The following is a 25,314-nucleotide window of genomic DNA, read 5'->3' on the forward strand; positions in this document are numbered from 1 at the left end:
CAAACTTATCAAGTGAGATTTTATAGTTTAAACTTTCCATCTAGATGTCAATTTCTATTGAGGGCAACTTCCGCAGATTCCATAATAAAACTTGTGACACGGGAACCGACTTCCAGAACTTTCTGCCTCTTATAATATCTTGTAAAGAGTTCAAGTTGGAACGTTATTTTATATTTACGTCGCGGCTTTTGAATGTCCGAGAGGAATTTAAAAGTTTACCACTTTGATATTACGCTGTATTCAGTTTTTCCTCCTTTGGGACTATGTTTTAAAATGCATTTGAGAGCTATAAAACGCAAAGAATTAACGTTTGTTTTAGCTCGCTTTTGCGTTTTCAACTTTTCTTTGAAAGGGTTAAAATTATTATTAAAACTTTTCTTCGTGTTACTGGGATTTTTATCACCAATTGGAGTTTTTTTTATAAAGCGTATCTTTCAAGGTTTGCTTACGTTTTATACGGCAGTTATGAGTATACTTGCTTAGGATTTCATCATAAAGCGGTGTACTTTTTTAGAGAATCTAAGAAATAATATAACACTTATGTGCTTTTTATAAAATATTTTTTTTATAAAATCTATTTTTATATAAATAAACAGGGTAGTTAGGAAATAAAACAACTATTTTGTCTTCAATATTGTTTTATTGTAATAATAGATTCTGCAGTAGACAATAATTATCGTGACACTTCTAAGCTACTACTACATAATATTATTATTATCATTCAATAGGTTAGTGCAGTTATTATTGTAAACCCAAAATACAATATTTATTTTTAAAAAGTTTTCCGATGTATTATTTTGATTCAATCCATCCAACTACCAATTACAATTACAGGCATATAAATTATTAAACAATACAAAAAATAATATAACTACAGTCTTATTATAAGCAGTTATATTATTTTTCTTTTTTAAATGCGAAAATATGATGATCTGACTTAACATTGTGATTAGAGATAGTAAGGAGGCTAAAAAGTGATATATAGAGGCTACTTTTCACGCTGAAACATTTAATTCCCATAACTAGGAATATATTTTAACTAAACGAGCGAAGCCGCGGGGGGAAACTAGTCTAATTTTACAATAAACCTCCAGGCTGAGTTCTAAACATAGAGTACAACTCCATTAGTTGTTTATTGTTTTTGCTTTGGTTCTTTATATTGCGGAATTCTGTCCGTCTGTTTATGTGCACCTTAGCGCCCTCTATACCGGACCAAGATCTTGCTGTTGTGACTAATCTACTCCACGGCATTGACCATTCTCCACGGAAATACTGTAAAGAAAAATTATATTTGTATTCTGTGGTAAATTACTGAATTGGTATTATTATTTCGAATACGTGATAGTTGATTTACTTTTACATACATTGGATTTTATATGTTACTAGCTGTGCCCCGCGGTTTTACCCGCGTGGCTCCGCTCTTGTTGGGTTTAGCATGATGATATATCTAGCCTTCCTCGATAAATGGGCTATCTAACACCGAAAGTATTTTTCAAAGTACCAGTAGTTCCTGAGATTAGCGCGTTCAAACAAACAAGCAAACAAACTCTTCAGCTTCATTATATTAGTATAGATGAGTATGGAACTAAGCAGTGTAGCCTAATGTTGTCTAGACGGCGTTGTAGAAGAATTAATATTATTATGTATGTAAAATAAACAATTTCTGAGTGTTGTAATAATGATCTAGAGTAGATAAGATATGATAATTCCTGCGAATGATCGATTATTTATTAATAACATGTGAAAAATGTTCACAACTCTAAGCTATGAATTATAGCTATACTAGTTATATTATGAAATAAATAATTTTAAAGTAAAAAATACCTGATCAAACGGTCGCTTCCCAATATGAAACATAATGTATAACAGCGGTGCTTTGTTCAACGTAATATTTGCCTCGGAATTATCTTGTATGCCTAATTCCTTGTAAATCCTTTCCGAGTGTAAATACATGTGATCGTATATTACCTGAAACATTATTTTCCGTCTTATAATATCTTACATCTAGGAATATTTAATAATTTAAAATAAATTGAAAATTAATATTAAGTGTGTTATAATGACTTTTTATATTTGAGTAGATAATATAATGCATAGCAAACTATTTTAAATTCTAAAATAAATTATCCAAAGAACTCACTCTTAAGCTATCTCTGCCAGCTGAAGTCATTAATATTTGACTAGTTAGTGCCGCGGCGTCGCTTGCTTTCTCTGCATTTGACGCTGGTACATTACCCTATAAAATTATTTTATTTCAATCTTACTATAATACTATAAATGCGAAAGTTTGTGAGGATGGATTTTTGTTATTCTTTCACGCAAAAACTACTGAACCGATTACAATGAAATATTTATGTAGGTAGCTGAAGACCCAGAATAAGACATATGCTACTTTTTATTCCGGAAATCCCACAGGAACGGGAACTATGCAGGTTTTTCCCTAAACGCGGGCGAAGCCGTAGGCGGAAATCTAGTTCAAAATAATCGTGAACTGCAACAAAATGCAGTAGCAAATCACTATTCATTTCATATTGCAAATTCTTATGATATAATACCTCTTCAAAAAACTCCGCAAACTCGGGAAAATCCTCTAAACCAAACTGATCTGATATAGTATACGTTTTCTTCGTCTCGGCTACTAAAGCTTCTATTTCAGCTGTATGTTTGTCCTCCTCATCTATGGAACAGAGCGCTTCGGCTACAGCCAACGCGATAGATGAGGGGGAACTGTGGCTGCCGTCGAAACTTATTGAACTGGATGTTGCTAGAAAAATAGATAAATTATTAAATAATTGTTATACTATTGCTTATTTTATACTGCTATTATTCAAAAAAAGACGGGTTGCACTCCGGGAGTGCCGGCAGAAGTGAAAACTTGATTATTAACGTTGAGCATATTTGATATCCATCCGTCTTACGCTTTTTCGATCAGGTCACGTGTCCTGACGCGAGTTTAAGATTTTATACCCAACGCCGCTAAAGAAGTTATTACTTCAAAAATAAAATTTAATTTTACTGAACAAGATGAAGATTATCGTCAAAGTTTTAGTATCGTCATCAAGAGTATTAGAAAAGCGTATCGGCAGTGCGTAAAAGATTATTTTATACATGATAATGACGTCATGCTCTCCATGACTATACGAATACTTTGACGATAGTTTATGTGCTTGATACCAATAAAATTAGACTTCCATATTATCATAGGTCAGGACATCCAGCAACATCCGTACACTAGTCTATACTTGAAAGTACATATATTAAATACTAGCTTTCCGCCCGCGGCTTCGCCCGCGTTTTCAGAGAAAAACCCGTTCCCGTAGGATTTTCGGGATAAAACCTATCCTATGTCCTTTCTCGGGTATCAAAATATCTCTATACCAAATTTCATGCAAATTGGTATAGTTCAGGCGTGATTGAGTAACAGACAGACAGACAGAGTTACTTTCGCATTTATAATATTAGTATGGATTTGAAACATTTTAAAGTACTTTACTGATAAACTAGGTATTTTTTTATATAAAACGAATATAAATAAAACCATACTAACTAGTATACATTGAAGCTATTTTAACTTGTTTCGGTCTAGGTCGATGCCGGACGTTCATATCATGCGCTTCGCCGTTTGACACTGAAAAATGATCTCTAAATTAAAGGTAGATAATGCACATTATTTTTATTTATTATTATTTATTAATAAGTATAAATAATTCATCTCTTCACTATTACTATTTTCACCTAAATTAACATGACCCATAACTTCTACATAATAAATCGAAATAGGAAATTTCTAGTGGCAAGTAAAATGATGGCGAGTCGAAAACGTTAGTAAAGGAAGAAAATAATCAAGGATTCTTATTGATATCTATATAGATTATAGAATTACACAAATGCAGTCTAGACTTTGAAATCATACAAATACCCTAAAAGTAACCTATCCTCTAATCTATTACATGTGTACTTCGCTTGTATCTTAAAAAATACCACGTTATATTACATTACTTGAAAGTTATTTTTAATTATTACTCACTATTTCCTTGTTTCGCGGCTTCCTTCTTGGCCCATTTCAATAATTCTTCATAGACAACAGTTATCAACATCTGTAGTACTACAGATCCACCCACAGGGTTAATATTAGATGGTAGAGCCTTTTGAATTACTTCCCCAGTGTTAAAAAAGCTTTTAGGAACGCATTGCAGTGATCGGGATATGCAAGCAAGGCATATGGACATTGTCTGTAAAAATCAAATATTATGGTTAAAATCCATGGACTGAAAAAATATATTGATACTAGCGGTCCGCCCCGGCTTCACCCGTGGTACATATTTCGCAATAAAAGGTAGCCTATGTCCGTTCTCGGGTATCAAAATATCTCCATACCAAATTTCATGCAAATTGGTTCAGTAGTTTAGGCGTGATTGAGTAACAGACAGACAGACAGAGTTACTTTCTCATTTATAATATTAGTATGGATGAGCTGCACCGCGCTTTCACTTTCGAAAAAAATAGTTCGTAAAGTACGGGCACAAACTTTCAATCCTGTATATTTTGCCTCTGGGTTTTATTTTTTAGAGTACTTTCATTACAAAATTCATTGAAGCCGGTGCTGTGGATTTGCCGTGAAAGCGTGACAGACACTTTCGCACTTTCGCGTGCATTCAAGTACTCAAATAACATTATTTTGGTCTACGTGATCAGTTGAAAATGGCGAAAAATAGAGATAAGTCTCTTAAAAATACGTGCGATAGCTCATTTGATTCGGAATGACGTCTAGAAAAATGTATCGGAAATGTGTATTAGCACACAAAAAATTGCAAAAGTTATAAAATGTTGCAAAAAAAGGTATTTCGAAATTATTAACATTTCAGAAATTTTGTATTATATAATTATACTTAACGTAATATATAATTATACTTAAAGGTAACATTTTTACAATGTTACCTTTAAGTATAATTATATATTTTCTTATTATATTGACAGTCAGTAGTCAGTATAATATAATTTACCTGATACATAGACGCGCCGGTTTGAATAGCATTCACTAACATAGATGGAATAAACTGTAGTGTTGTACCCACTAGAGCTAACACGCCGGCCAGCCATGGAGGTCGTCTATCACACCACACCTTTTATAATAATACAATAAATAACTTTAAAAATCGATTTATGGCAACATTTCTGGCTTAATGGCATTGAAATTATATAATTCATATTTTAATAGAAATAAAAAAGTTATTAGCTAACTAAATTTTTAGATCAATTTATTTAGTCTTATGAAAATATCAATAACAAATTATAGAAAGAATAAAATTGGCAAACAACATTCATAAATGTTCAGCAACTAAATCATATATCTAGTAGTTTTTCTGCCTGGCGATTTAAATAAGATCTTAATCAATATCTTTTACAGTACTCCCAAACTGATAATGCGCATAGAAAAATTCGTCACTGTTCGGCAACTGTCATATTCCCCGAGCCTCCGAAGACGATATGTATATAGAGTGGTTAAATGTATTTTCTTCATGCATAGTTTATTAGAATTATGAGTTTTATTGTGATTTTATGGTAAAAGAGATAAGTAACGAAATTTGTTTCGATAATTCAATGTAAGTTAATAGCGAGGATAAGCCACACGATTGCCAATATATTATATTTGTTGTATTGATTTACTCGGAAAATTCTATACAGTTTAGAACTATTAAAGTGTCTTACTGAAGCTGGCGTAATGATGGATGTATGGAAGGTTAAAATAAGACAAAGTTTAAGTATATTTAAAAAAAAGTTTGGAAAATCCAAAAGTGCACGACTCATAATGCTCATTTAATTATGAAAAAAAAAAAAAACTTATTGTAGTTTTCGTTTTTTATTAATTGCAATTAAACGACACTGAATTAATTAATCATTCGCATTCAGTGACCTACAATCGTCGATTAGAATATTTAAAAAAAAAATCAACTCAAATGATGGATTTTTTCACAAGTTATAGTGTTTTCAGGTTTCACACATGACGGACAGGAAAATTTTTTGACCTATTTCGGTGTTTTTTTCCAATTCTATTGAAGTAAATCAATTTTTAAAAAGTATGGGATTAATCTCCATTAAATTATCTCGACAATAGTATGCAAAATATCTTGATTCCGTGAACTAACAAGGCTATAATAATAAGAATAGCTGCAAAAATGAGGCGAAAAAAATTTTTCGATCGTAAAGCACTCTCTGATGCTTCGCATCATGAGTCGTGCAAAATGATTTTCAAACACTGGTTTACATTTAAATTGTGAAATCTAATCATTAAAATCTCAGTCCAAAGGATTTACAGAATCAGGGGTTATCTCTATTTCTGATATCGTAGAATGATCAGAACTTTCATTATGCTTTTATTAATTTTCACTTTCCCCACTGTTATCTGCTACCTGTGTAAATAATCATTTTACCGGAAAATTCAACTTTGAAACAAAACTAAGAAGGGTATGTAACAGCAGCTCTATATAATTTCATACAGAGATAATACGTGCGGTCACCACCCATATATAAAGACGACTGACGGATTTTTGAATTTTTTTACTGACAGGCTAACGTCACCTATTGCCCGAATTGTTTTCGATTGTGTATGACTCTGAATTGACTCCTATTTCTTTCAAACAAGGTGCAAGATGCAAGTGCATTGTTTAGGGCACTTACGATTCAATGATTCGGGGTGATTCGGGTGTTTCTGGAAATACGATAATTAGCGAAGATTTGCATGCGCATTATTAATTTTGGAGTACTGTACTATCTTTTTATTGGAAAATCTTACCTAGTTATTATTAATTTTATCCTTTTTAAACAAACCTGTCGTTTATCCAGACATGCAGACCAATCTCTTCCCGATATTTCTAAGGCGTAGCATAAAGTAGACTTCACTTCAGTCTTACTTCCAACATTTGCCAAAATGTAAGTGAGTGCGCCTGCTGCTCTTGCGTATTCTTCCCCTTCTGGTAAAATAATAAACAACAATTAATACATTCTTATAGACCAAAAGCAAGAATTCTAGTTTTCATAGAAATAAGGCTAGGTGCAGTGTATGATCAAAAAACAGAACTACAAAGATATAAGAACATTATTAAATGATAAATCCAACAGGAAGATATCTTAAAGGTGCCGTAGTATTTTTTTATCGATTAAAACGATGGGTAATTCATCTTATAGTGAAATAGTTTAGTAACTTCCGGTTTTAGGCTAAAGGACAATATATTTGGGGAACAATATCATTACCCATCTTAATTCTACTAATATTATAAATGCGATAGTCTTTGAGGATGGATGGATGCAGATATGTAATTTTGTTACTCTTTCAAGAAAAGGTTAAATTTTTACTTTTTAGTTTTTATTAATGTAGGTTATAAATTAGCACATGAGCTACAGAAATTCTTGATTCAACCGTTTGTGAACCCGCGCGGCACAGCTAGTTATATCTTACAGAATTACTACTATGAATTATGTTTTTGACGTGACAACGTCTTATAATTCGATAGAGCCGGCTGCACGCACGAAAAAACATGACTCATGCGGCGTTACCTCGCTCTGAGGCGTTCCATGTAAGGCTTGAAGTGCGAGCGAGAGCGCGGAACGAACGACAAAGAAGCACAATCGGACGTTGTCACGTTCAACTATCGTCAGTAAACCGACTTTACAGACAACCAATTTTTTTTTCTTAAATATAAACTTACTATTACTATCAGGTTTAAATCTACAGAACCCGTCAGCTGTGCACAGAAACCCATCACACTTCTGTCTTCTACCATCAAGACTGTACCACAAGCCATCAGCTGGCCAACGTGAATTATCCGTCGACATGTGCCGAATAGCATGAATTATAAGCATCCTTGCGAGATGACAGTTTCGCATCATAAGCACCTTAAATAAATCAACATTAGAATCAATAACTTAACATAAAATGTTAGTTTCCCCATTACTAATTGGCTTGAAATTTTTACAGTTTATTCTTCAAGAAGAATATTTATGTTTTTACTACTTTTTAATGGTTATACTATAGGAACATTCCTTTATATTTCACGCATTAAATAACTTATAAAAAAATTACAAAAAGAAGGTTCTCGAAAGGTTTTCTATTTTCAACTGACCTTCAAAAACAAAAGGAAGGTTCGGTGTTCGACTGTATGATTTATGCAAAAAATTTTTTTTTTTTTTTTAGTGCGTATTGTGTAAAAATAATTAATCTTAATTACCTTGACTAACAAAGCCCATGAGGGCTGCGGCTGAGCCAACAAAACAAAAAGTTCCAAGCCGATCGCCGTTTTATTTGGTAAATCCTGCGTGGTGGCGGTGACGTCATCAAATGCTTCAAACAGATTGGGACTCACGAATGTGAACCATGGATAGGGACTGTCCTTTAACATTGGTTCTTCTTTTTCTTTAAATGCCTGGAAGCATTAGTTAACAATATTTACATTAGTTACATAAAGTTAACAATGTTTTAACTCTGCAAGTGTGATGTTGTACTGCATAGATACATGCAAGGTACAATGTGCAATGTGCATTGGTGCTTAATAAAATTACCCTAGCAGTTTTTTGTATGGAAATTTAAAGCCATATTCAAAATTAAAAACATAAATTTACAATTACTCCCTTCAATAAAGTAGATCTTAAACAAGACTGCATCTTTAAATCATTAGCTATTTAGTGAAAGATACATATTTTACAAGTTAATAGCAATATAAATTAAAATCATTCTCAATTTATTAATTATCATATTCATTACCTGATGTAAAAAGTGTAGTTCCGCACCTCTATACACCATGCACTTAAACAGTTCGTTACACTTAGCGTGCACGTCCCTTACATCGCGGGATTGGCTCGACCGTTCCAGACCAGCCAAATCCGCGCCCGTACTACATATGCAAGGCAACAGTTGCGCAACACATAGCAACACGTTCAGTATATCGTTGATTAGCAGTGGTGTAGTTGAGTCTGTTGTATTTGTCTGTAAAAAGGGGTATTGTTTGAATAATGTTGGCATTGTTCAGGAATTTTTTAGACTCAATTATATGTGTGTTTATACGATTGGAATTGGTTTGCTCGTTTCAAGCTAGCCAAGTCCTTGCCCGTACTGAATATTCAGGGCAACAGTTGCGCAACACATAGCAACACATTCAGTGTGTCGTTGATTAGCAGCGGTGTGATATGAGTATGTCGTGTTTGTCTGTAAAATCTATCTGGATCAGAAGTTTTTATCTATTTCGGTTTAAAGAACTTTATTTATCTCATAAACAAGAACAATACAATATGATGTTTTACAAATATGAGAAATAACAATTTTGCAGTTAGTATAACACAATCAGCTATCGAAATTAGTTAAGTATGTCTTTAATTTATGTTTATTTTTTTTATCTATTAATTAAACTAAGAAGCTCGAAATAATATTACAATAATTGCAAACCATCATCTCTCCATTTATATCCCAATTTTACTCAAATAAAAAAAATAACTACCTGACAGTATCTGACTGTAAGGATAGTCAGTGTTTCATTAAGCATTCCTGCAAATATCCGTTGTGCCATTCGCGGAGGTACTGTGTCCCAGAGGTCTTTTCTACTTCCTGTGTACAAGATAAAGCTATTTATTTTTTGTAGTTTGCACTGAAAAAATGGGTATCATTCAGTACTTCCGAATTTCAGTGATTTATTTTAAGGTATAAATCGGTTTATTACTCAAAAAATGTTGCAGCTCATAATTTTTTGTTCATACTATCTTTCTGTCGAAGGCATCGCCCGCGTATTCAAAGGAAAATCCACATCTCATAAATCATCCTCTGTGATATTTCCGGCACAAAAAATATGTAGAATACCACAACAACCAAATTCACATCTCACCATTCATATAAAGCCACCAGCCTTGAACCGAAGGGGTGCCAGTATCCTGTATACTTCTGCCATGTATATCTATTGGTCTTCCACCGGAATCCTGCAGGATGTATAGAGATAGCACTCTATTGTGAAGGTCCAATACCCTTTCACCCACGGCTTCCGACATCGTGACATATCTTTTGTAGCAGGCCTGAAATATTATTTGTTTGAGTAAAGCACTAGGAAATATTACTTTAAATGTTATACATATAAGTTAAGATATTTATGTCTTTTTTTTATTTTAGGTAGATTCACGTAGGTGAAATCTTATCAATCCTACCCATAAAATCTTTTCCAATGTACTTAAAAGTAAGGAGGATCTGATCTGATCATGTTATAATTATTTATTTGCCTTCTGAATTGGTAACTAACACTTTTTTTATCAAGCAAGGCAGATGAATTGTCTGAAAACCATGCATCTACTTAAATTTATTTACTGACCTGCATAACAGATTGCATTTCAGCGAGACCAGTATCCTCAATATGCTGTAAGTAACAGTAAAGACTGTTTTTCAGTAACGCAGCTGCGCCTAAAGTCGCAGTCAATACTGGCAAGTCAGCGTGGTCTAATGCTTCTTGTGCTAACATATGGAGATGCTCTGTAAAAATAATTACCTGCATCAATTAATTGAATTAGAAAATGAATGTTCAATCATTACAACATATAAAAATTCTTATAAAAAAATTACCACTAAAATTGAAATGAAAAAAATGAAATGAAATAAATTTATTTGTCCATTATATGTTTTACAATTAATGTACGACAGTGGGTCCCAAACTAAGTGAAATACTTGTGTCTTGGGACCCTGAGTTGCGCTTCTTGGTTATATACATATTACATATGTTATTGACAGTAGAAAGTTAAAAAGTAGGTAAATAATCTAATGTAATTATTCTTGTCCATTTTTAAGGAAGGCTACGTAACTTAGACTTAATATTATAGGTAGGACAACAGTATTACCTAAAAGAGAATCACTAGATTTGATTGCAAGCTGAACAAATTTATCTGGATCAGAAGTTTTAGCGACACCTGCTTCAATACTTTCGTCCTCCAGAGTGACAAACATACCAGAACCTTGTCTAAAAAAACATGAATGTTATTAATAAAATCACCTTTTTCACGAAAATTATCTTTTAAAAGTAAAAATAGCTCATCACAGTGTTTATATCTTCACAATATCACTTCACAGCAATCCAAGTCTTAGTGTAAATAGCAATAGTTTTCCATTGCTATTTACACTAAGACTTGAGATTTTATAAAAGTAGTTTGGTTCTATTTTCAAATACCAAGTAAAATTAATAATATGTACTTAAATTAATCTTGCTAAAAATACAGATTTTGAGGTGGTGAAGGTGTTGCATCATGCATAGAAATTGCTTTCCTGTTAAGCTATTGCATAGCTTCTATCGCGGGCCTTGAGTGGGGGGACCGAATCCAGAAATTGCGTAATGAAAAACCTCACGCTCCTTACTCCGACGGACACGGAGGTGTGGCTTGAAGGCATGCTTTGCAATAGCTTTACCACGGCAGTCCCCGAGTGCCACACGTCTTTTTTTTAAACATGTTTGTGAACCTATAAGTTAACTCGATGAAATGAATGTTTGAATGAATAGAATTAGCGCTTAGAGACTAGCATTGAAGAAATAAACCAAATACTTCATATGATTAAACATACTTAAATGCAATTGAGAACTCTTCTTCAAGCCACAGTACAATTTTGACAGCTGCAAATGAGGCGCTTCTTGGGAAATCCAGCCTCCCACCAACCACACCACTGCAAACTTTCTCCGAAAGCACTGTTTGGTTATTCTGAAAATTACAGCATAATATTTGCCAGTAATATGATTTTTTTTTTTTTTGAAAGAATGTTTTTTTCTATAGACTGTTATTGACTATAGATTGTTATTATGTTTAATGTCTACAGATACTGCATTATATTGCATAGTCAAATCAGGAAAAATAATGAAGATGAGATACTCCGATAGAAAATTGTAATCCTCCGATAGAAAGTTGATAAAGTTTGTAAGTAAGAGCATGAAAAAGTTTATACACTGATTGATTTTTTAAGCTACAACCAAAAGTTATTGCTACCAACTGATTGTGCATATGTGTACACAATCAGTTGGTTCTTTTGAATCAACATTGATCCTAATTGGATATTTTCATATATTACTGGAATGTCTTACACTATTTCATTAGTATGTACTCTGTCCTCACTTAAAATGCTGTTAAAGAATCTCAAATTAATGCTCTTGTAAATTAAAGTTAACTTGCCTGATAATATTCCAAATCTCTTTGCAACAGGATAGGAATCCTGTCCATAATATTGCCATCTTCAATGACCTCCATGTTGAAGAAATAAAACAAAGTATGCTTCCAATCCTATCTATTTTTCATATACACATTTACAGTAAGCTATGATTGCACGATTTGAAATCAACATTATCTATTATTTTTGATATTTCATCTTGTAGGAGACGGTGAAGGGGTACTCCGTCGTGCTTGTAGATCCAATATCCTCCGTTCTTCAGAATTAAATCATAACGTTTTGGTCCAGATACAGGGGAACTAAGCCAAATCTGCTTGTTTGGTGTCTGTCTGTTGATTACGTATGTCCCATAAGACGGCCCTAAATATACTGTGAGCACACCATCCTGGAAATTGAAACATTAAATTTATAAATAGTGAAACGGTACGATATTGTACTAAGATAATTGCTGTAAGGAAGTCAATATTTTCTAATTTGTAACATCTATTGTACAGTGTTAAAAATTATCCATTTAGCTTTTTATTATCTTTCCGCTTGCGGCCTCGCCCGCGCTTTCAAAGAAAAACCCGCATAGTTCCCGTTCCCGTGGGATTTCCGGGATAATACGTAGCCTATGTTGCTCAGTGAAGATGCAGCTTTCTAATGGTGAAAGAATTTTTGAAATCGGTCCAGTAGTTTATGCGTGAAAACCATACATACATACATACATAATTACAAACCTTTCCTCTTTATAATATTAGTACCTATAGATAAGTATTAATATTGTAGCATAACCATAATAATAATAAAAGGGCGTAGGGATGTGACGACCCCATCGCCCACGGTTGGGATATTCCACCCGTGCAATCAGTCAACCCGCAGGACACCTTGTGGCGGGGTGTCAGGGAGTAGCGACCCCGCGAGAACCGAGTGCTCCCGGGGGAGGCCCCTGCTTTCATCTCCGGCTTGCCTTCACCGGCCGGTCGGAGTGAAGCCTGACGAGGACAGGACCCCCACCTCTGGCTTGCCTTAACCGGCCGGCCAGAGTGGAGTCGCGAGAGCTTTTAGCTCGAAGGGTGGATGCGAATCGTAAGTGGCGAGTGGGCACGTGATGCTGGACCCTCAGGGAGCGCGTGATCGTAGTTTAAAGTCCAGGGACGCCTCTCCACCCTTAGCTGCTCACAATATGTTGCCCCCTTGTCGCACTATTGCAGCGACTTATTTCGAGGGCCCATACAGTGAGAGGGCGAGTCACCACCTGCCAACAATTTTTTGCTATATCTTAGTAGAAAGGCAGGTGCCATAGTCTTCCATAGTCCTTAATTCCGGTCCATTAACATCCCATTCCATAGCCCAGTTTATTTTGTTTCCTTATCTTGCAATAGTCCTACATCGGCCGCGGACTGCCCAGGGCTGTATCTCTATAGTGCAGTCATGGGCAGGCTGCGGCTGGTGTCCCACAACACAGTAAAGTTCTCGAAAGGGCCTCTGCGTGTTGGATCCGTGTCCCCACGTAAGCCTTCCAAAGGACCGGGTACCTTCCTTATGATGGTACCCGTGTATTATGGAATTGAGATACATAATAATAATAACTTACACTGAATGTTACATCAGCGCCTTTTAAATTACTCGTCCGATCTATAATTTCTTCAAAATAGTCACACAGAGATTCTAGTGTTTCGTTACATATATCTTCAAAAACTGCTTGTTCTATATGATCGTAACTATCAACATTGCTAATATTCGAAGAAAAATCACGATTTGTGCAAACATAACAAGGTTTAAAAGAACTACTTAGGAAATATCGTTTGAAAATGGGTGTAGCAATATTGATTCTTCTAACAGCCAAGCACTTGCTGGCACGGAGGACATTTCTAATCATTTTGGTGTATTATCGGTATCCAGTAGTTACTAAACGATATATTCCAAGTTTTGATAATATTTTCCACTTCGTTCTTCAAAGTTCAATTTTGATAACTAAATCTAAACTTCAAAATCAAACTGACAACACGTGACAATTGAAACTTGACAGTTGACAGTGACAAAGGCAAAGATTTGCAGCCATACAGCCTGGTCGTATTTTATTAAATTATTTGTCATTTATTTATTAATATCTTATCTATATTTAGAAAAGAAAATCGTTAATTATTATTGTTGGTTTGTCTCCACTTATAAGAAAAACATCTACCTTAACCTTGGGACCGGGCAACCAGCTACTTTTATTCAAAAAGTAGCTGGTTGCCCGTTCGTGTTCGTGTTCGTGATCGTGTTCGTGTTCGTGTTCGTGTTCGTGTTTGTGTATGTTCACAGTCACATTCACATTCACATTCACATTGTTCGTTGTTCGTTGTTCGTTGTTCGTTGTTCGTTGTTCGTTGTTCGTTGTTCGTTGTTCGTTGTTCGTTGTTCGTTGTTCGTTGTTCGTTGTTCGTTGTTCGTTGTTCGTTGTTCTTTGTTCGTTGTTCGTTGTTCGTTGTTCGTTGTTCGATGTTCGATGTTCGATGTTTGATGTTCGATGTTCGATGTTCGATGTTCGATGTTCGATGTTCGATGTTCGATGTTCGATGTTCGATGTTCGATGTTCGATGTTCGATGTTCGATGTTCGATGTTCGATGTTCGATGTTCGATGTTCGATGTTCGATGTTCGATGTTCGATGTTCGATGTTCGTGTTCGTGTTGGTGTTCGTGTTTGTGTATGTTCACATTCAAATTCACATTCACATTCACAATCACATTCACATTCACATTCACATTGTTCGTTGTTCGTTGTTCGTTGTTCGTTGTTCGTTATTCGTTGTTCGTTGTTTGTTGTTCGATGTTCGTTGTTCGTTGTTCGTTGTTCGTTGTTCGTTGTTCGTTGTTCGTTATTCGTTGTTCGTTGTTCGTTGTTCGATGTTCGTTGTTCGTTGTTCGTTGTTCGTTGTTCGTTGTTCGTTGTTCGTTGTTCGTTGTTCGTTGTTCGTTGTTCGTTGTTCGATATTCGTTGTTCGTTGTTCGTTATTCGTTGGTCGATGTTTATGTTCGATGTTCGATGTTCGATGTTCGTTCTTCGTTGATCGTTGTTCGTTGTTCGTTGTTCGTTGTTCGTTGTTCGTTGTTCGTTGTTCGTTGTTCGTTGTTCGTTGTTCGTTAATCGTTGATCGTTGTTCTTTGTTCGTGTTTGTGTTCGTGTTCGTGTTTGTGTTTGTGTATGTTCACATTCACATTGTTCGTTGTTCGTTGTTCAATGTTCGATGTTCGATGTTCGTTGTTCGTTGTTCGTTGTTCGATGTTCGATGTTCGATGTTCGATGTTCGATGTTCGATGTTCGATGTTCGATGTTCGATGTTCGATGTTCGATGTTCGATGTTCGATGTTCGATGTTCGATGTTCGATGTTCGATGTTCGATGTTCGATGTTCGATGTTCGTGTTCGTGTTGGTGTTCGTGTTTGTGTATGTTCACATTCAAATTCACATTCACATTCACAATCACATTCACATTCACATTCACAATCACATTCACATTCACATTCACATTCACATTGTTCGTTGTTCGTTGTTCGTTGTTCGTTGTTCGTTATTCGTTGTTCGTTGTTCGTTGTTCGATGTTCGTTCTTCGTTGATCGTTGTTCGTTGTTCGTTGTTCGTTGTTCGTTGTTCGTTGTTCGTTGTTCGTTGTTCGTTGTTCGTTGTTCGTTGTTCGTTGTTCGTTGTTCGTTGTTCGTTGTTCGTTGTTCGTTGATCGTTGTTCGTTGTTCGTTGTTCGTTGTTCATTGTTCGTGTTCGTGTTCGTGTTCGTGTTCGTGTTCGTGTTTGTGTTTGTGTATGTTCACATTCACATTGTTCGTTGTTCGTTGTTCGTGTTCGTGTTCGTGTTCGTTGTTCGTTGTTCGTTGTTCGTTGTTCGTGTTCGATGTTCGATGTTCGTGTTCGATGTTCGATGTTCGTTGTTCGATGTTCGATGTTCGATGTTCGATTTTCGATGTTCGATGTTCGATGTTCGATGTTCGTTGTTCGTTGTTCGTTGTTCGTTGTTCGTTGTTCGTTGTTCGTTGTTCGTTGTTCGTTGTTCGTTGTTCGTTGTTCGTTGTTCGTTGTTCGTTGTTCGTTGTTCGTTGTTCGTTGTTCGTTGTTCGTTGTTCGTTGTTCGTTGTTCGTTGTTCGTTGTTCGTTGTTCGTTGTTCGTTGTTCGTTGTTCGTTGTTCGTTGTTCGTTGTTCGTTGTTCGTTGTTCGTTGTTCGTTGTTCGTTGTTCGTTGTTCGTTGTTCGTTGTTCGTTGTTCGTTGTTCGTTGTTCGTTGTTCGTTGTTCGTTGTTCGTTGTTCGTTGTTCGTTGTTCGTTGTTCGTTGTTCGTTGTTCGTTGATCTTTGTTCGTGTTCGTTGTTCGTTGTTCGTTGTTCGTTGTTCGTTGTTCGTTGTTCGTTGTTCGTTGTTCGTTGTTCGTTTTTCGTTGTTCGTTGTTCGTTGTTTGTTGTTCGTTGTTCGTTGTTCGTTGTTCGTTGTTCGTTGTTCGTTGTTCGTTGTTCGTTGTTCGTTGTTCGTTGTTCGTTGTTCGTTGTTCGTTGTTCGTTGTTCGTTGTTCGTTGTTCGTTGTTCGTTGTTCGTTGTTCGTTGTTCGTTGTTCGTTGTTCGTTGTTCGTTTTTCGTTGTTCGTTGTTCGTTGTTCGTTGTTCGTTGTTCGTTGTTCGTTGTTCGTTGTTCGTTGATCGTTGTTCGTTGTTCGTTGTTCGTTGTTCATTGTTCATTGTTCATTGTTCGTGTTCGTGTTCGTGTTCGTGTTCGTGTTCGTGTTCGTGTTCGTGTTCGTGTTTGTGTTTGTGTATGTTCACATTCACATTGTTCGTTGTTCGTTGTTCGTGTTCGTGTTCGTGTTCGTTGTTCGTTGTTCGATGTTCGTTGTTCGATGTTCGATGTTCGATGTTCGATGTTCGATGTTCGATGTTCGATGTTCGATGTTCGATGTTCGATGTTCGATGTTCGATGTTCGATGTTCGATGTTCGATGTTCGATGTTCGATGTTCGATGTTCGATGTTCGATGTTCGTTGTTCGTTGTTCGTTGTTCGTTGTTCGTTGTTCGTTGTTCGTTGTTCGTTGTGTGTTGTTCGTTGTTCGTTGTTCGTTGTTCGTTGTTCGTTGTTCATTGTTCGTTGTTCGTTGTTCGTTGTTCGTTGTTCGTTGTTCGTTGTTCGTTGTTCGTTGTTCGTTGTGTGTTGTTCGTTGTTCGTTGTTCGTTGTTCGTTGTTCGTTGTTCGATGTTCGTTGTTCGTTGTTCGTTGTTCGTTGTTCGTTGTTCGTTGTTCGTTGTTCGTTGTTCGATATTCGTTGTTCGTTGTTCGTTATTCGTTGGTCGATGCTCGATGTTCGATGTTCGATGTTCGATGTTCGATGTTCGTTCTTCGTTGATCGTTGTTCGTTGTTCGTTGTTCGTTGTTCGTTGTTCGTTGTTCGTTGTTCGTTGTTCGTTGTTCGTTGTTCGTTGTTCGTTGTTCGTTGTTCGTTGTTCGTTGTTCGTTGTTCGTTGTTCGTTGTTCGTTGATCGTTGTTCGTTGTTCGTTGTTCGTTGTTCATTGTTCGTGTTCGTGTTCGTGTTCGTGTTCGTGTTCGTGTTTGTGTTTGTGTATGTTCACATTCACATTGTTCGATGTTCGATGTTCGATGTTCGATGTTCGATGTTCGATGTTCGATGTTCGATGTTCGATGTTCGATGTTCGATGTTCGATGTTCGATGTTCGATGTTCGATGTTCGATGTTCGATGTTCGATGTTCGATGTTCGTTGTTCGTTGTTCGTTGTTCGTTGTTCGTTGTTCGTTGTTCGTTGTTCGTTGTTCGTTGTGTGTTGTTCGTTGTTCGTTGTTCGTTGTTCGTTGTTCGTTGTTCATTGTTCGTTGTTCGTTGTTCGTTGTTCGTTGTTCGTTGTTCGTTGTTCGTTGTTCGTTGTTCGTTGTGTGTTGTTCGTTGTTCGATATTCGTTGTTCGTTGTTCGTTATTCGTTGGTCGATGCTCGATGTTCGATGTTCGATGTTCGATGTTCGATGTTCGTTCTTCGTTGATCGTTGTTCGTTGTTCGTTGTTCGTTGTTCGTTGTTCGTTGTTCGTTGTTCGTTGTTCGTTGTTCGTTGTTCGTTGTTCGTTGTTCGTTGTTCGTTGTTCGTTGTTCGTTGTTCGTTGTTCGTTGTTCGTTGTTCGTTGATCGTTGTTCGTTGTTCGTTGTTCGTTGTTCATTGTTCGTGTTCGTGTTCGTGTTCGTGTTCGTGTTCGTGTTTGTGTTTGTGTATGTTCACATTCACATTGTTCGTTGTTCGTTGTTCGTGTTCGTGTTCGTGTTCGTTGTTCGTTGTTCGTTGTTCGTTGTTCGTGTTCGATGTTCGATGTTCGTGTTCGATGTTCGATGTTCGTTGTTCGATGTTCGATGTTCGATGTTCGATGTTCGATTTTCGATGTTCGATGTTCGATGTTCGATGTTCGTTGTTCGTTGTTCGTTGTTCGTTGTTCGTTGTTCGTTGTTCGTTGTGTGTTGTTCGTTGTTCGTTGTTCGTTGTTCGTTGTTCGTTGTTCGATGTTCGTTGTTCGTTGTTCGTTGTTCGTTGTTCGTTGTTCGTTGTTCGTTGTTCGTTGTTCGATATTCGTTGTTCGTTGTTCGTTATTCGTTGGTCGATGCTCGATGTTCGATGTTCGATGTTCGATGTTCGATGTTCGTTCTTCGTTGATCGTTGTTCGTTGTTCGTTGTTCGTTGTTCGTTGTTCGTTGTTCGTTGTTCGTTGTTCGTTGTTTTTTGTTCGTTGTTCGTTGTTCGTTGTTCGTTGTTCGTTGTTCGTTGTTCGTTGTTCGTTGTTCGTTGTTCGTTGATCGTTGTTCGTTGTTCGTTGTTCGTTGTTCATTGTTCGTGTTTGTGTTCGTGTTCGTGTTCGTGTTCGTGTTCGTGTTTGTGTTTGTGTATGTTCACATTCACATTGTTCGTTGTTCGTTGTTCGTGTTCGTGTTCGTGTTCGTTGTTCGTTGTTCGTTGTTCGTTGTTCGTTGTTCGTTGTTCGTGTTCGATGTTCGATGTTCGTGTTCGATGTTCGATGTTCGTTGTTCGATGTTCGATGTTCGATGTTCGATCTTCGATTTTCGATGTTCGATGTTCGATGTTCGATGTTCGTTGTTCGTTGTTCGTTGTTCGTTGTTCGTTGTTCGTTGTTCGTTGTTCGTTGTTCGTTGTTCGTTGTTCGTTGTTCGTTGTTCGTTGTTCGTTGTTCTTTGTTCGTTGTTCGTTGTTCGTTGTTCGTTGTTCGATGTTCGATGTTCGATGTTCGATGTTCAATGTTCGATGTTCGATGTTCGATGTTCGATGTTCGATGTTCGATGTTCGATGTTCGATGTTCGATGTTCGATGTTCGATGTTCGATGTTCGATGTTCGATGTTCGATGTTCGATGTTCGATGTTCGATGTTCGATGTTCGATGTTCGTGTTCGTGTTGGTGTTCGTGTTTGTGTATGTTCACATTCAAATTCACATTCACATTCACAATCACATTCACATTCACATTCACAATCACATTCACATTCACATTCACATTCACATTGTTCGTTGTTCGTTGTTCGTTGTTCGTTGTTCGTTGTTCGTTATTCGTTGTTCGTTGTTCGTTGTTCGATGTTCGTTGTTCGTTGTTCGTTGTTCGTTGTTCGTTGTTCGTTGTTCGTTATTCGTTGTTCGTTGTTCGTTGTTCGATGTTCGTTGTTCGTTGTTCGTTGTTCGTTGTTCGTTGTTCGTTGTTCGTTGTTCGTTGTTCGTTGTTCGTTGTTCGTTGTTCGTTGTTCGTTGTTCGTTGTTCGATATTCGTTGTTCGTTGTTCGTTATTCGTTGGTCGATGTTCGATGTTCGATGTTCGATGTTCGATGTTCGTTCTTCGTTGATCGTTGTTCGTTGTTCGTTGTTCGTTGTTCGTTGTTCGTTGTTCGTTGTTCGTTGTTCGTTGTTCGTTGTTCGTTGTTCGTTGTTCGTTGTTCGTTGTTCGTTAATCGTTGATCGTTGTTCTTTGTTCGTGTTTGTGTTCGTGTTCGTGTTTGTGTTTGTGTATGTTCACATTCACATTGTTCGTTGTTCGTTGTTCGATGTTCGATGTTCGATGTTCGTTGTTCGTTGTTCGTTGTTCGATGTTCGATGTTCGATGTTCGATGTTCGATGTTCGATGTTCGATGTTCGATGTTCGATGTTCGATGTTCGATGTTCGATGTTCGATGTTCGATGTTCGATGTTCGATGTTCGATGTTCGATGTTCGATGTTCGATGTTCGATGTTCGATGTTCGATGTTCGATGTTCGTGTTCGTGTTGGTGTTCGTGTTTGTGTATGTTCACATTCAAATTCACATTCACATTCACAATCACATTCACATTCACATTCACAATCACATTCACATTCACATTCACATTGTTCGTTGTTCGTTGTTCGTTGTTCGTTGTTCGTTATTCGTTGTTCGTTGTTCGTTGTTCGATGTTCGTTGTTCGTTGTTCGTTGTTCGTTGTTCGTTGTTCGTTGTTCGTTGTTCGTTATTCGTTGTTCGTTGTTCGTTGTTCGATGTTCGTTGTTCGTTGTTCGTTGTTCGTTGTTCGTTGTTCGTTGTTCGTTGTTCGTTGTTCGTTGTTCGATATTCGTTGTTCGTTGTTCGTTATTCGTTGGTCGATGCTCGATGTTCGATGTTCGATGTTCGATGTTCGTTCTTCGTTGATCGTTGTTCGTTGTTCGTTGTTCGTTGTTCGTTGTTCGTTGTTCGTTGTTCGTTGTTCGTTGTTCGTTGTTCGTTGTTCGTTGTTCGTTGTTCGTTGTTCGTTGTTCGTTGTTCGTTGTTCGTTGTTCGTTGATCGTTGTTCGTTGTTCGTTGTTCGTTGTTCATTGTTCGTGTTCGTGTTCGTGTTCGTGTTCGTGTTCGTGTTTGTGTTTGTGTATGTTCACATTCACATTGTTCGTTGTTCGTTGTTCGTGTTCGTGTTCGTGTTCGTTGTTCGTTGTTCGTTGTTCGTTGTTCGTGTTCGATGTTCGATGTTCGTGTTCGATGTTCGATGTTCGTTGTTCGATGTTCGATGTTCGATGTTCGATTTTCGATGTTCGATGTTCGATGTTCGATGTTCGTTGTTCGTTGTTCGTTGTTCGTTGTTCGTTGTTCGTTGTTCGTTGTTCGTTGTTCGTTGTTCGTTGTTCGTTGTTCGTTGTTCGTTGTTCGTTGTTCGTTGTTCGTTGTTCGTTGTTCGTTGTTCGTTGTTCGTTGTTCGTTGTTCGTTGATCGTTGTTCGTTGTTCGTTGTTCGTTGTTCGTTGTTCATTGTTCATTGTTCGTGTTCGTGTTCGTGTTCGTGTTCGTGTTCGTGTTCGTGTTTGTGTTTGTGTATGTTCACATTCACATTGTTCGTTGTTCGTTGTTCGTGTTCGTGTTCGTGTTCGTTGTTCGTTGTTCGATGTTCGTTGTTCGATGTTCGATGTTCGATGTTCGATGTTCGATGTTCGATGTTCGATGTTCGATGTTCGATGTTCGATGTTCGATGTTCGATGTTCGATGTTCGATGTTCGATGTTCGATGTTCGATGTTCGTTGTTCGTTGTTCGTTGTTCGTTGTTCGTTGTTCGTTGTTCGTTGTTCGTTGTGTGTTGTTCGTTGTTCGTTGTTCGTTGTTCGTTGTTCGTTGTTCGTTGTTCGTTGTTCGTTGTTCGTTGTTCGTTGTTCGTTGTTCGTTGTTCGTTGTTCGTTGTTCGTTGTGTGTTGTTCGTTGTTCGTTGTTCGTTGTTCGTTGTTCGTTGTTCGTTGTTCGTTGTTCGTTGTTCGTTGTTCGTTGTTCGTTGTTCGTTGTTCGTTGTTCGTTGTTCGTTGTTCGTTGTTCGTTGTTCGTTGTTCGTTGTTCGTTGTTCGTTGTTCGTTGTTCGTTGTTCGTTGTTCGTTGTTCGTTGTTCGTTGTTCGTTGTTCGTTGTTCGTTGTTCGTTGTTCGTTGTTCGTTGTTCGTTGTTCGTTGTTCGTTGTTCGTTGTTCGTTGTTCGTTGTTCGTTGTTCGTTGTTCGTTGTTCGTTTTTCGTTGTTCGTTGTTCGTTGTTCGTTGTTCGTTGTTCGTTGTTCGTTGTTCGTTGTTCGTTGTTCGTTGTTCGTTGTTCGTTGTTCGATGTTCGTTGTTCGTGTTTGTGTTTGTGTTTGTGTTTGTGTTCGAATTCAATTCAATTGTCAAAACCGTAATACTTACTTGCTTTGTGTATCAATTAATATTAATTTTTAGTGAGTTATTTTCAAAGAACAGTGATAAAGTTGTGAAAACTTAATAGTGAAGTGGACATCAATTGTTTACAAGTGAACATTATATTGAATAAACGTGTTCGTGAAAATAACAGTTTTAACTTGTGTTGGAACATTATTATTTTGAATTGTGCGGGCAGTCAAAAATAACTTCAAGTGATGATTTTTACGTTACAAAGATATATTAATAAGCAATATTTATTTATTTATTTATTTATTTCTTTGTAATCATACAGCATTACAATAAGTAACAATTTTTAATATATAGTACAGAACTAAGAGCCAATTAAGATTACTACTTAGTTAAGTTAATTTTTTAAATGACATACATATTATCAGAAAGGAGTGTATTACATGTTTTGGTGAATTATATAATATCTTAAGAAAGGTTAATGAATAATTAAACAGTTAAATCTGAAATCTCCCTTTGTGTGAGTGTGTGTATGTGTGTGTGAGTGTTAGTGTGATGTGAATGTGTGGTTGTCTGGACTTGCATGTTAGTACTAAAGCCGAATTGTATGTGAATTTTGTTAATTTCTTTTATAAATCTTTGCTTTGATAAAAGGAAAACATCTAGTTCTCTATAGTCTTTATTGTATATATGAGAAATTCTACACATAATTCGATTCTTTGCGTAATTACTACTAGAATTAGGAGTGTAAAATAATGCTGTGTGACGAGTTCTAAACTGAGGGGTGTTGAAATACACCAGTTCTAGGAGTTCCGAAGAATCAATTCTTCCATTGCATAAAGCATGAAGAAATAATAAGTCATTTTTAATACGTCTAAGTTGTAATGGTTCTAATTTAAAATATAAGCAAAAATCCGTATATGTGTTGAAGCAGTGTTTAGCTTTAAAACACAAAAACCTTAAAAACCTTTTTTGGATAGATTCTATTCTATTTACGTGTTTAGCGTAATATGGAGACCAAATATTTGAGGCATAATCGAGTATACTCCTGACAAATGTAGAATACAAAACTTTGATACAACTAATATTTTTGAAACTTTTACAAGTGCGTTTGATAAACCCAAGTTGTTTAAGCGCCTTATTCACGACTACGTCCATATGCTGTGTCATACTTAATTTTTGATCGATAATTACACCAAGATCTTTCACCCAGTTGACTTCTTTTATTGGATCGTCATTTAATGTATATGTGAATGAAATGGGTGCCTTTTTTCTAGTAATTGATATTTTTTGACATTTTTTTATATTGACAGTAATTCTATTTTTTCTATAATAGGCTTCTAAATTAGTAAGGTCGCTTTGAATATTTTTACAATCATTAATAGATTCAACAGCAAGATAGATTTTTTTATCATCCGCATACATTAGATATTTAGAGTGGATAAAACAGGTGAAAATATCAAACAGATAAGCGTTGTACAAAAGAGGTCCAAGTATTGAGCCCTGCGGAACTCCAGATATGATATTTACGAAGTTACTTTTAGCTCCTCCAATCACTACAGCCTGCATTCTTTTACTGATATAAGAACAGATCCATCGATATAGATCACCTCGTATACCGATAGCATATAGTTTTTTAAGAAGTATGATGTGATCTACACGATCGAATGCTTTTTCGAAATCCGTGTAGATCACATCCACTTGATTACCCCCATCCAGTTGTTGCAATGTATAGTTTGTAAGTATAGATAAGTTTGTTACGGTAGAGCGTCCCTTTATAAAGCCGTGCTGTTCTGGTGGAATGAATTTATATATTAAAGGACTTATTCGAAGATGTATAAGTTTTTCAAAAACTTTACTGAGTGAGTTTAATATAGAAATCGGCCTATAATTGATAATATGGTTTTAAGTCCTCTTACGTTCTGATAGAAGAAATTAATGTTATTAACCATTACTATAATTTAAATAGGAACTAAAATAATTAATATCCGACACTAAAAACATGTTATTTAATTCGGCTATTAGTGGTTTTGTTAATTTATGTGTGTTATTTGTATTGAAAAAAGTGTGTGTGTATGAAGATGTATGGGAGATATTAACATATTCTACGGGTATAATTATAAACTTAAAAGTGAACATTTTATCAGCAGCAAGAATAATAGTTGATAAATTAATTAATATATTCGGCTTAATTATACAATTTTTTGTAGATCCCGCTTTGAATTTATACATAAAGCTGGAGATTCTTCTGATTTTCTTAAAAAAATGTTACAATTTCTAACCCATACAAATTTATAAGAGTTCTGAACAGCCAGATCCTTAGTTTGTTTCAAGAGGGACTTGTTCTCAGGAGTCAGGTGTTCAAAGACGAAAAACTTAGTAGTAGGACCTTCCACACCAACATTGTTAGTATTTATACCCTTTTTCTTACGTATACCAGAAAGAATTTTATCCTTGTATAGGCGGTCCTTCAGTTTTACGACTAACGGCTTGGGACGCCCAGGTATATTTTTAAATGGTTGGACTCTGTGAGCAAATTCAATTTGATCGCTGCATAATATTATACCCGCATATTTCGCAATTTCAGTAATTATTTGTTTAGGATCTTCGTTTGTTTTTTCGGGTAGACCAATTATTTTCAAATTCCATTGCCGCGACCACTGTTGCTGTTTGTTCATGAGATTACGTAACTCATCCATTTGATTATTTTTGTCTAGAACTACAGCTTCTAACTTTTCAAAATTTTGTTGGAGATCTAAATGTTCAGATTGAAGCATATCGTAGGAATCCTTAATTGTTTTAACTTCCGTAGACATTTCCGTAAGTTCATTCTTGATTTTTTTTAATAAACAATTTTTTATTTCATCCAGAAAATCTTCTTTTATCTTTTTCAGTTTTTCATCCAGCAATTGTTCAAAGTAGCTTAATAATTCGGGTGTCGTTAGGGCTGCATTGGTGGTAGATGGGGGATTGAACTCCGGTGTAGCTCTCGAACTTTGTCCGCTGACATCCGA

At 36.3% G+C, this 25,314-nt stretch overlaps 2 protein-coding genes across 2 annotated transcripts; both read right to left on the minus strand.

Moving 5' to 3' along the window:
* Positions 1–626: 626 nt before the first annotated feature.
* On the minus strand, positions 627–12,313 carry LOC149485237 (uncharacterized). Its single transcript, XM_089699982.1, has 17 exons — positions 12,178–12,313; positions 11,579–11,712; positions 10,864–10,982; positions 10,344–10,501; positions 9,870–10,053; positions 9,489–9,595; positions 8,759–8,980; positions 8,226–8,420; positions 7,707–7,893; positions 6,829–6,971; positions 5,004–5,123; positions 4,028–4,232; positions 3,548–3,628; positions 2,556–2,764; positions 2,141–2,236; positions 1,825–1,968; positions 627–1,272 (listed from the first exon to the last, which is right to left on the minus strand). Exons 1-17 carry the CDS (start codon positions 12,250–12,252, stop codon positions 1,078–1,080), a joined length of 2,574 nt encoding a protein of 857 aa, XP_089556108.1. The 5' UTR covers positions 12,253–12,313; the 3' UTR covers positions 627–1,077.
* fh (frataxin) lies at positions 12,275–14,148 on the minus strand. Its single transcript, XM_089699983.1, has 2 exons — positions 13,749–14,148; positions 12,275–12,557 (listed from the first exon to the last, which is right to left on the minus strand). The coding sequence occupies exons 1-2, from the start codon at positions 14,031–14,033 to the stop codon at positions 12,309–12,311; spliced, it is 534 nt and encodes a 177-aa protein (XP_089556109.1). The 5' UTR covers positions 14,034–14,148; the 3' UTR covers positions 12,275–12,308.
* Between the last annotated feature and the right edge of the window lie 11,166 nt (positions 14,149–25,314).

The sequence above is a fragment of the Colias philodice genome, chromosome 10 (assembly GCF_061535455.1).
Source record: "Colias philodice isolate Cphi_HAF_F1 chromosome 10, ilColPhil1 Martin Lab GWU primary, whole genome shotgun sequence".
Lineage (NCBI taxonomy): Eukaryota > Metazoa > Arthropoda > Insecta > Lepidoptera > Pieridae > Colias > Colias philodice.

Bases quoted from the DNA above. Each gene is read 5' to 3' on its own strand.
- LOC149485237 (XM_089699982.1), bottom strand. From the start codon at position 12,252: ATGGAGGTCATTGAAGATGGCAATATTATGGACAGGATTCCTATCCTG. The intron at 8,981-9,488 runs GTAGTTATTTTT...CCCTTTTTACAG, and splicing joins TTACAGTCAGATACTGTCAG to ACAAATACAACAGACTCAAC. The intron at 2,765-3,547 runs GTTAGTATGGTT...CTATTTTTCTAG, and splicing joins AATAGCTTCAATGTATACTA to CAACATCCAGTTCAATAAGT.
- fh (XM_089699983.1), bottom strand. From the start codon at position 14,033: ATGATTAGAAATGTCCTCCGTGCCAGCAAGTGCTTGGCTGTTAGAAGA. The intron at 12,558-13,748 runs GTAAGTTATTAT...TTCAATTTCCAG, and splicing joins GCGCTGATGTAACATTCAGT to GATGGTGTGCTCACAGTATA.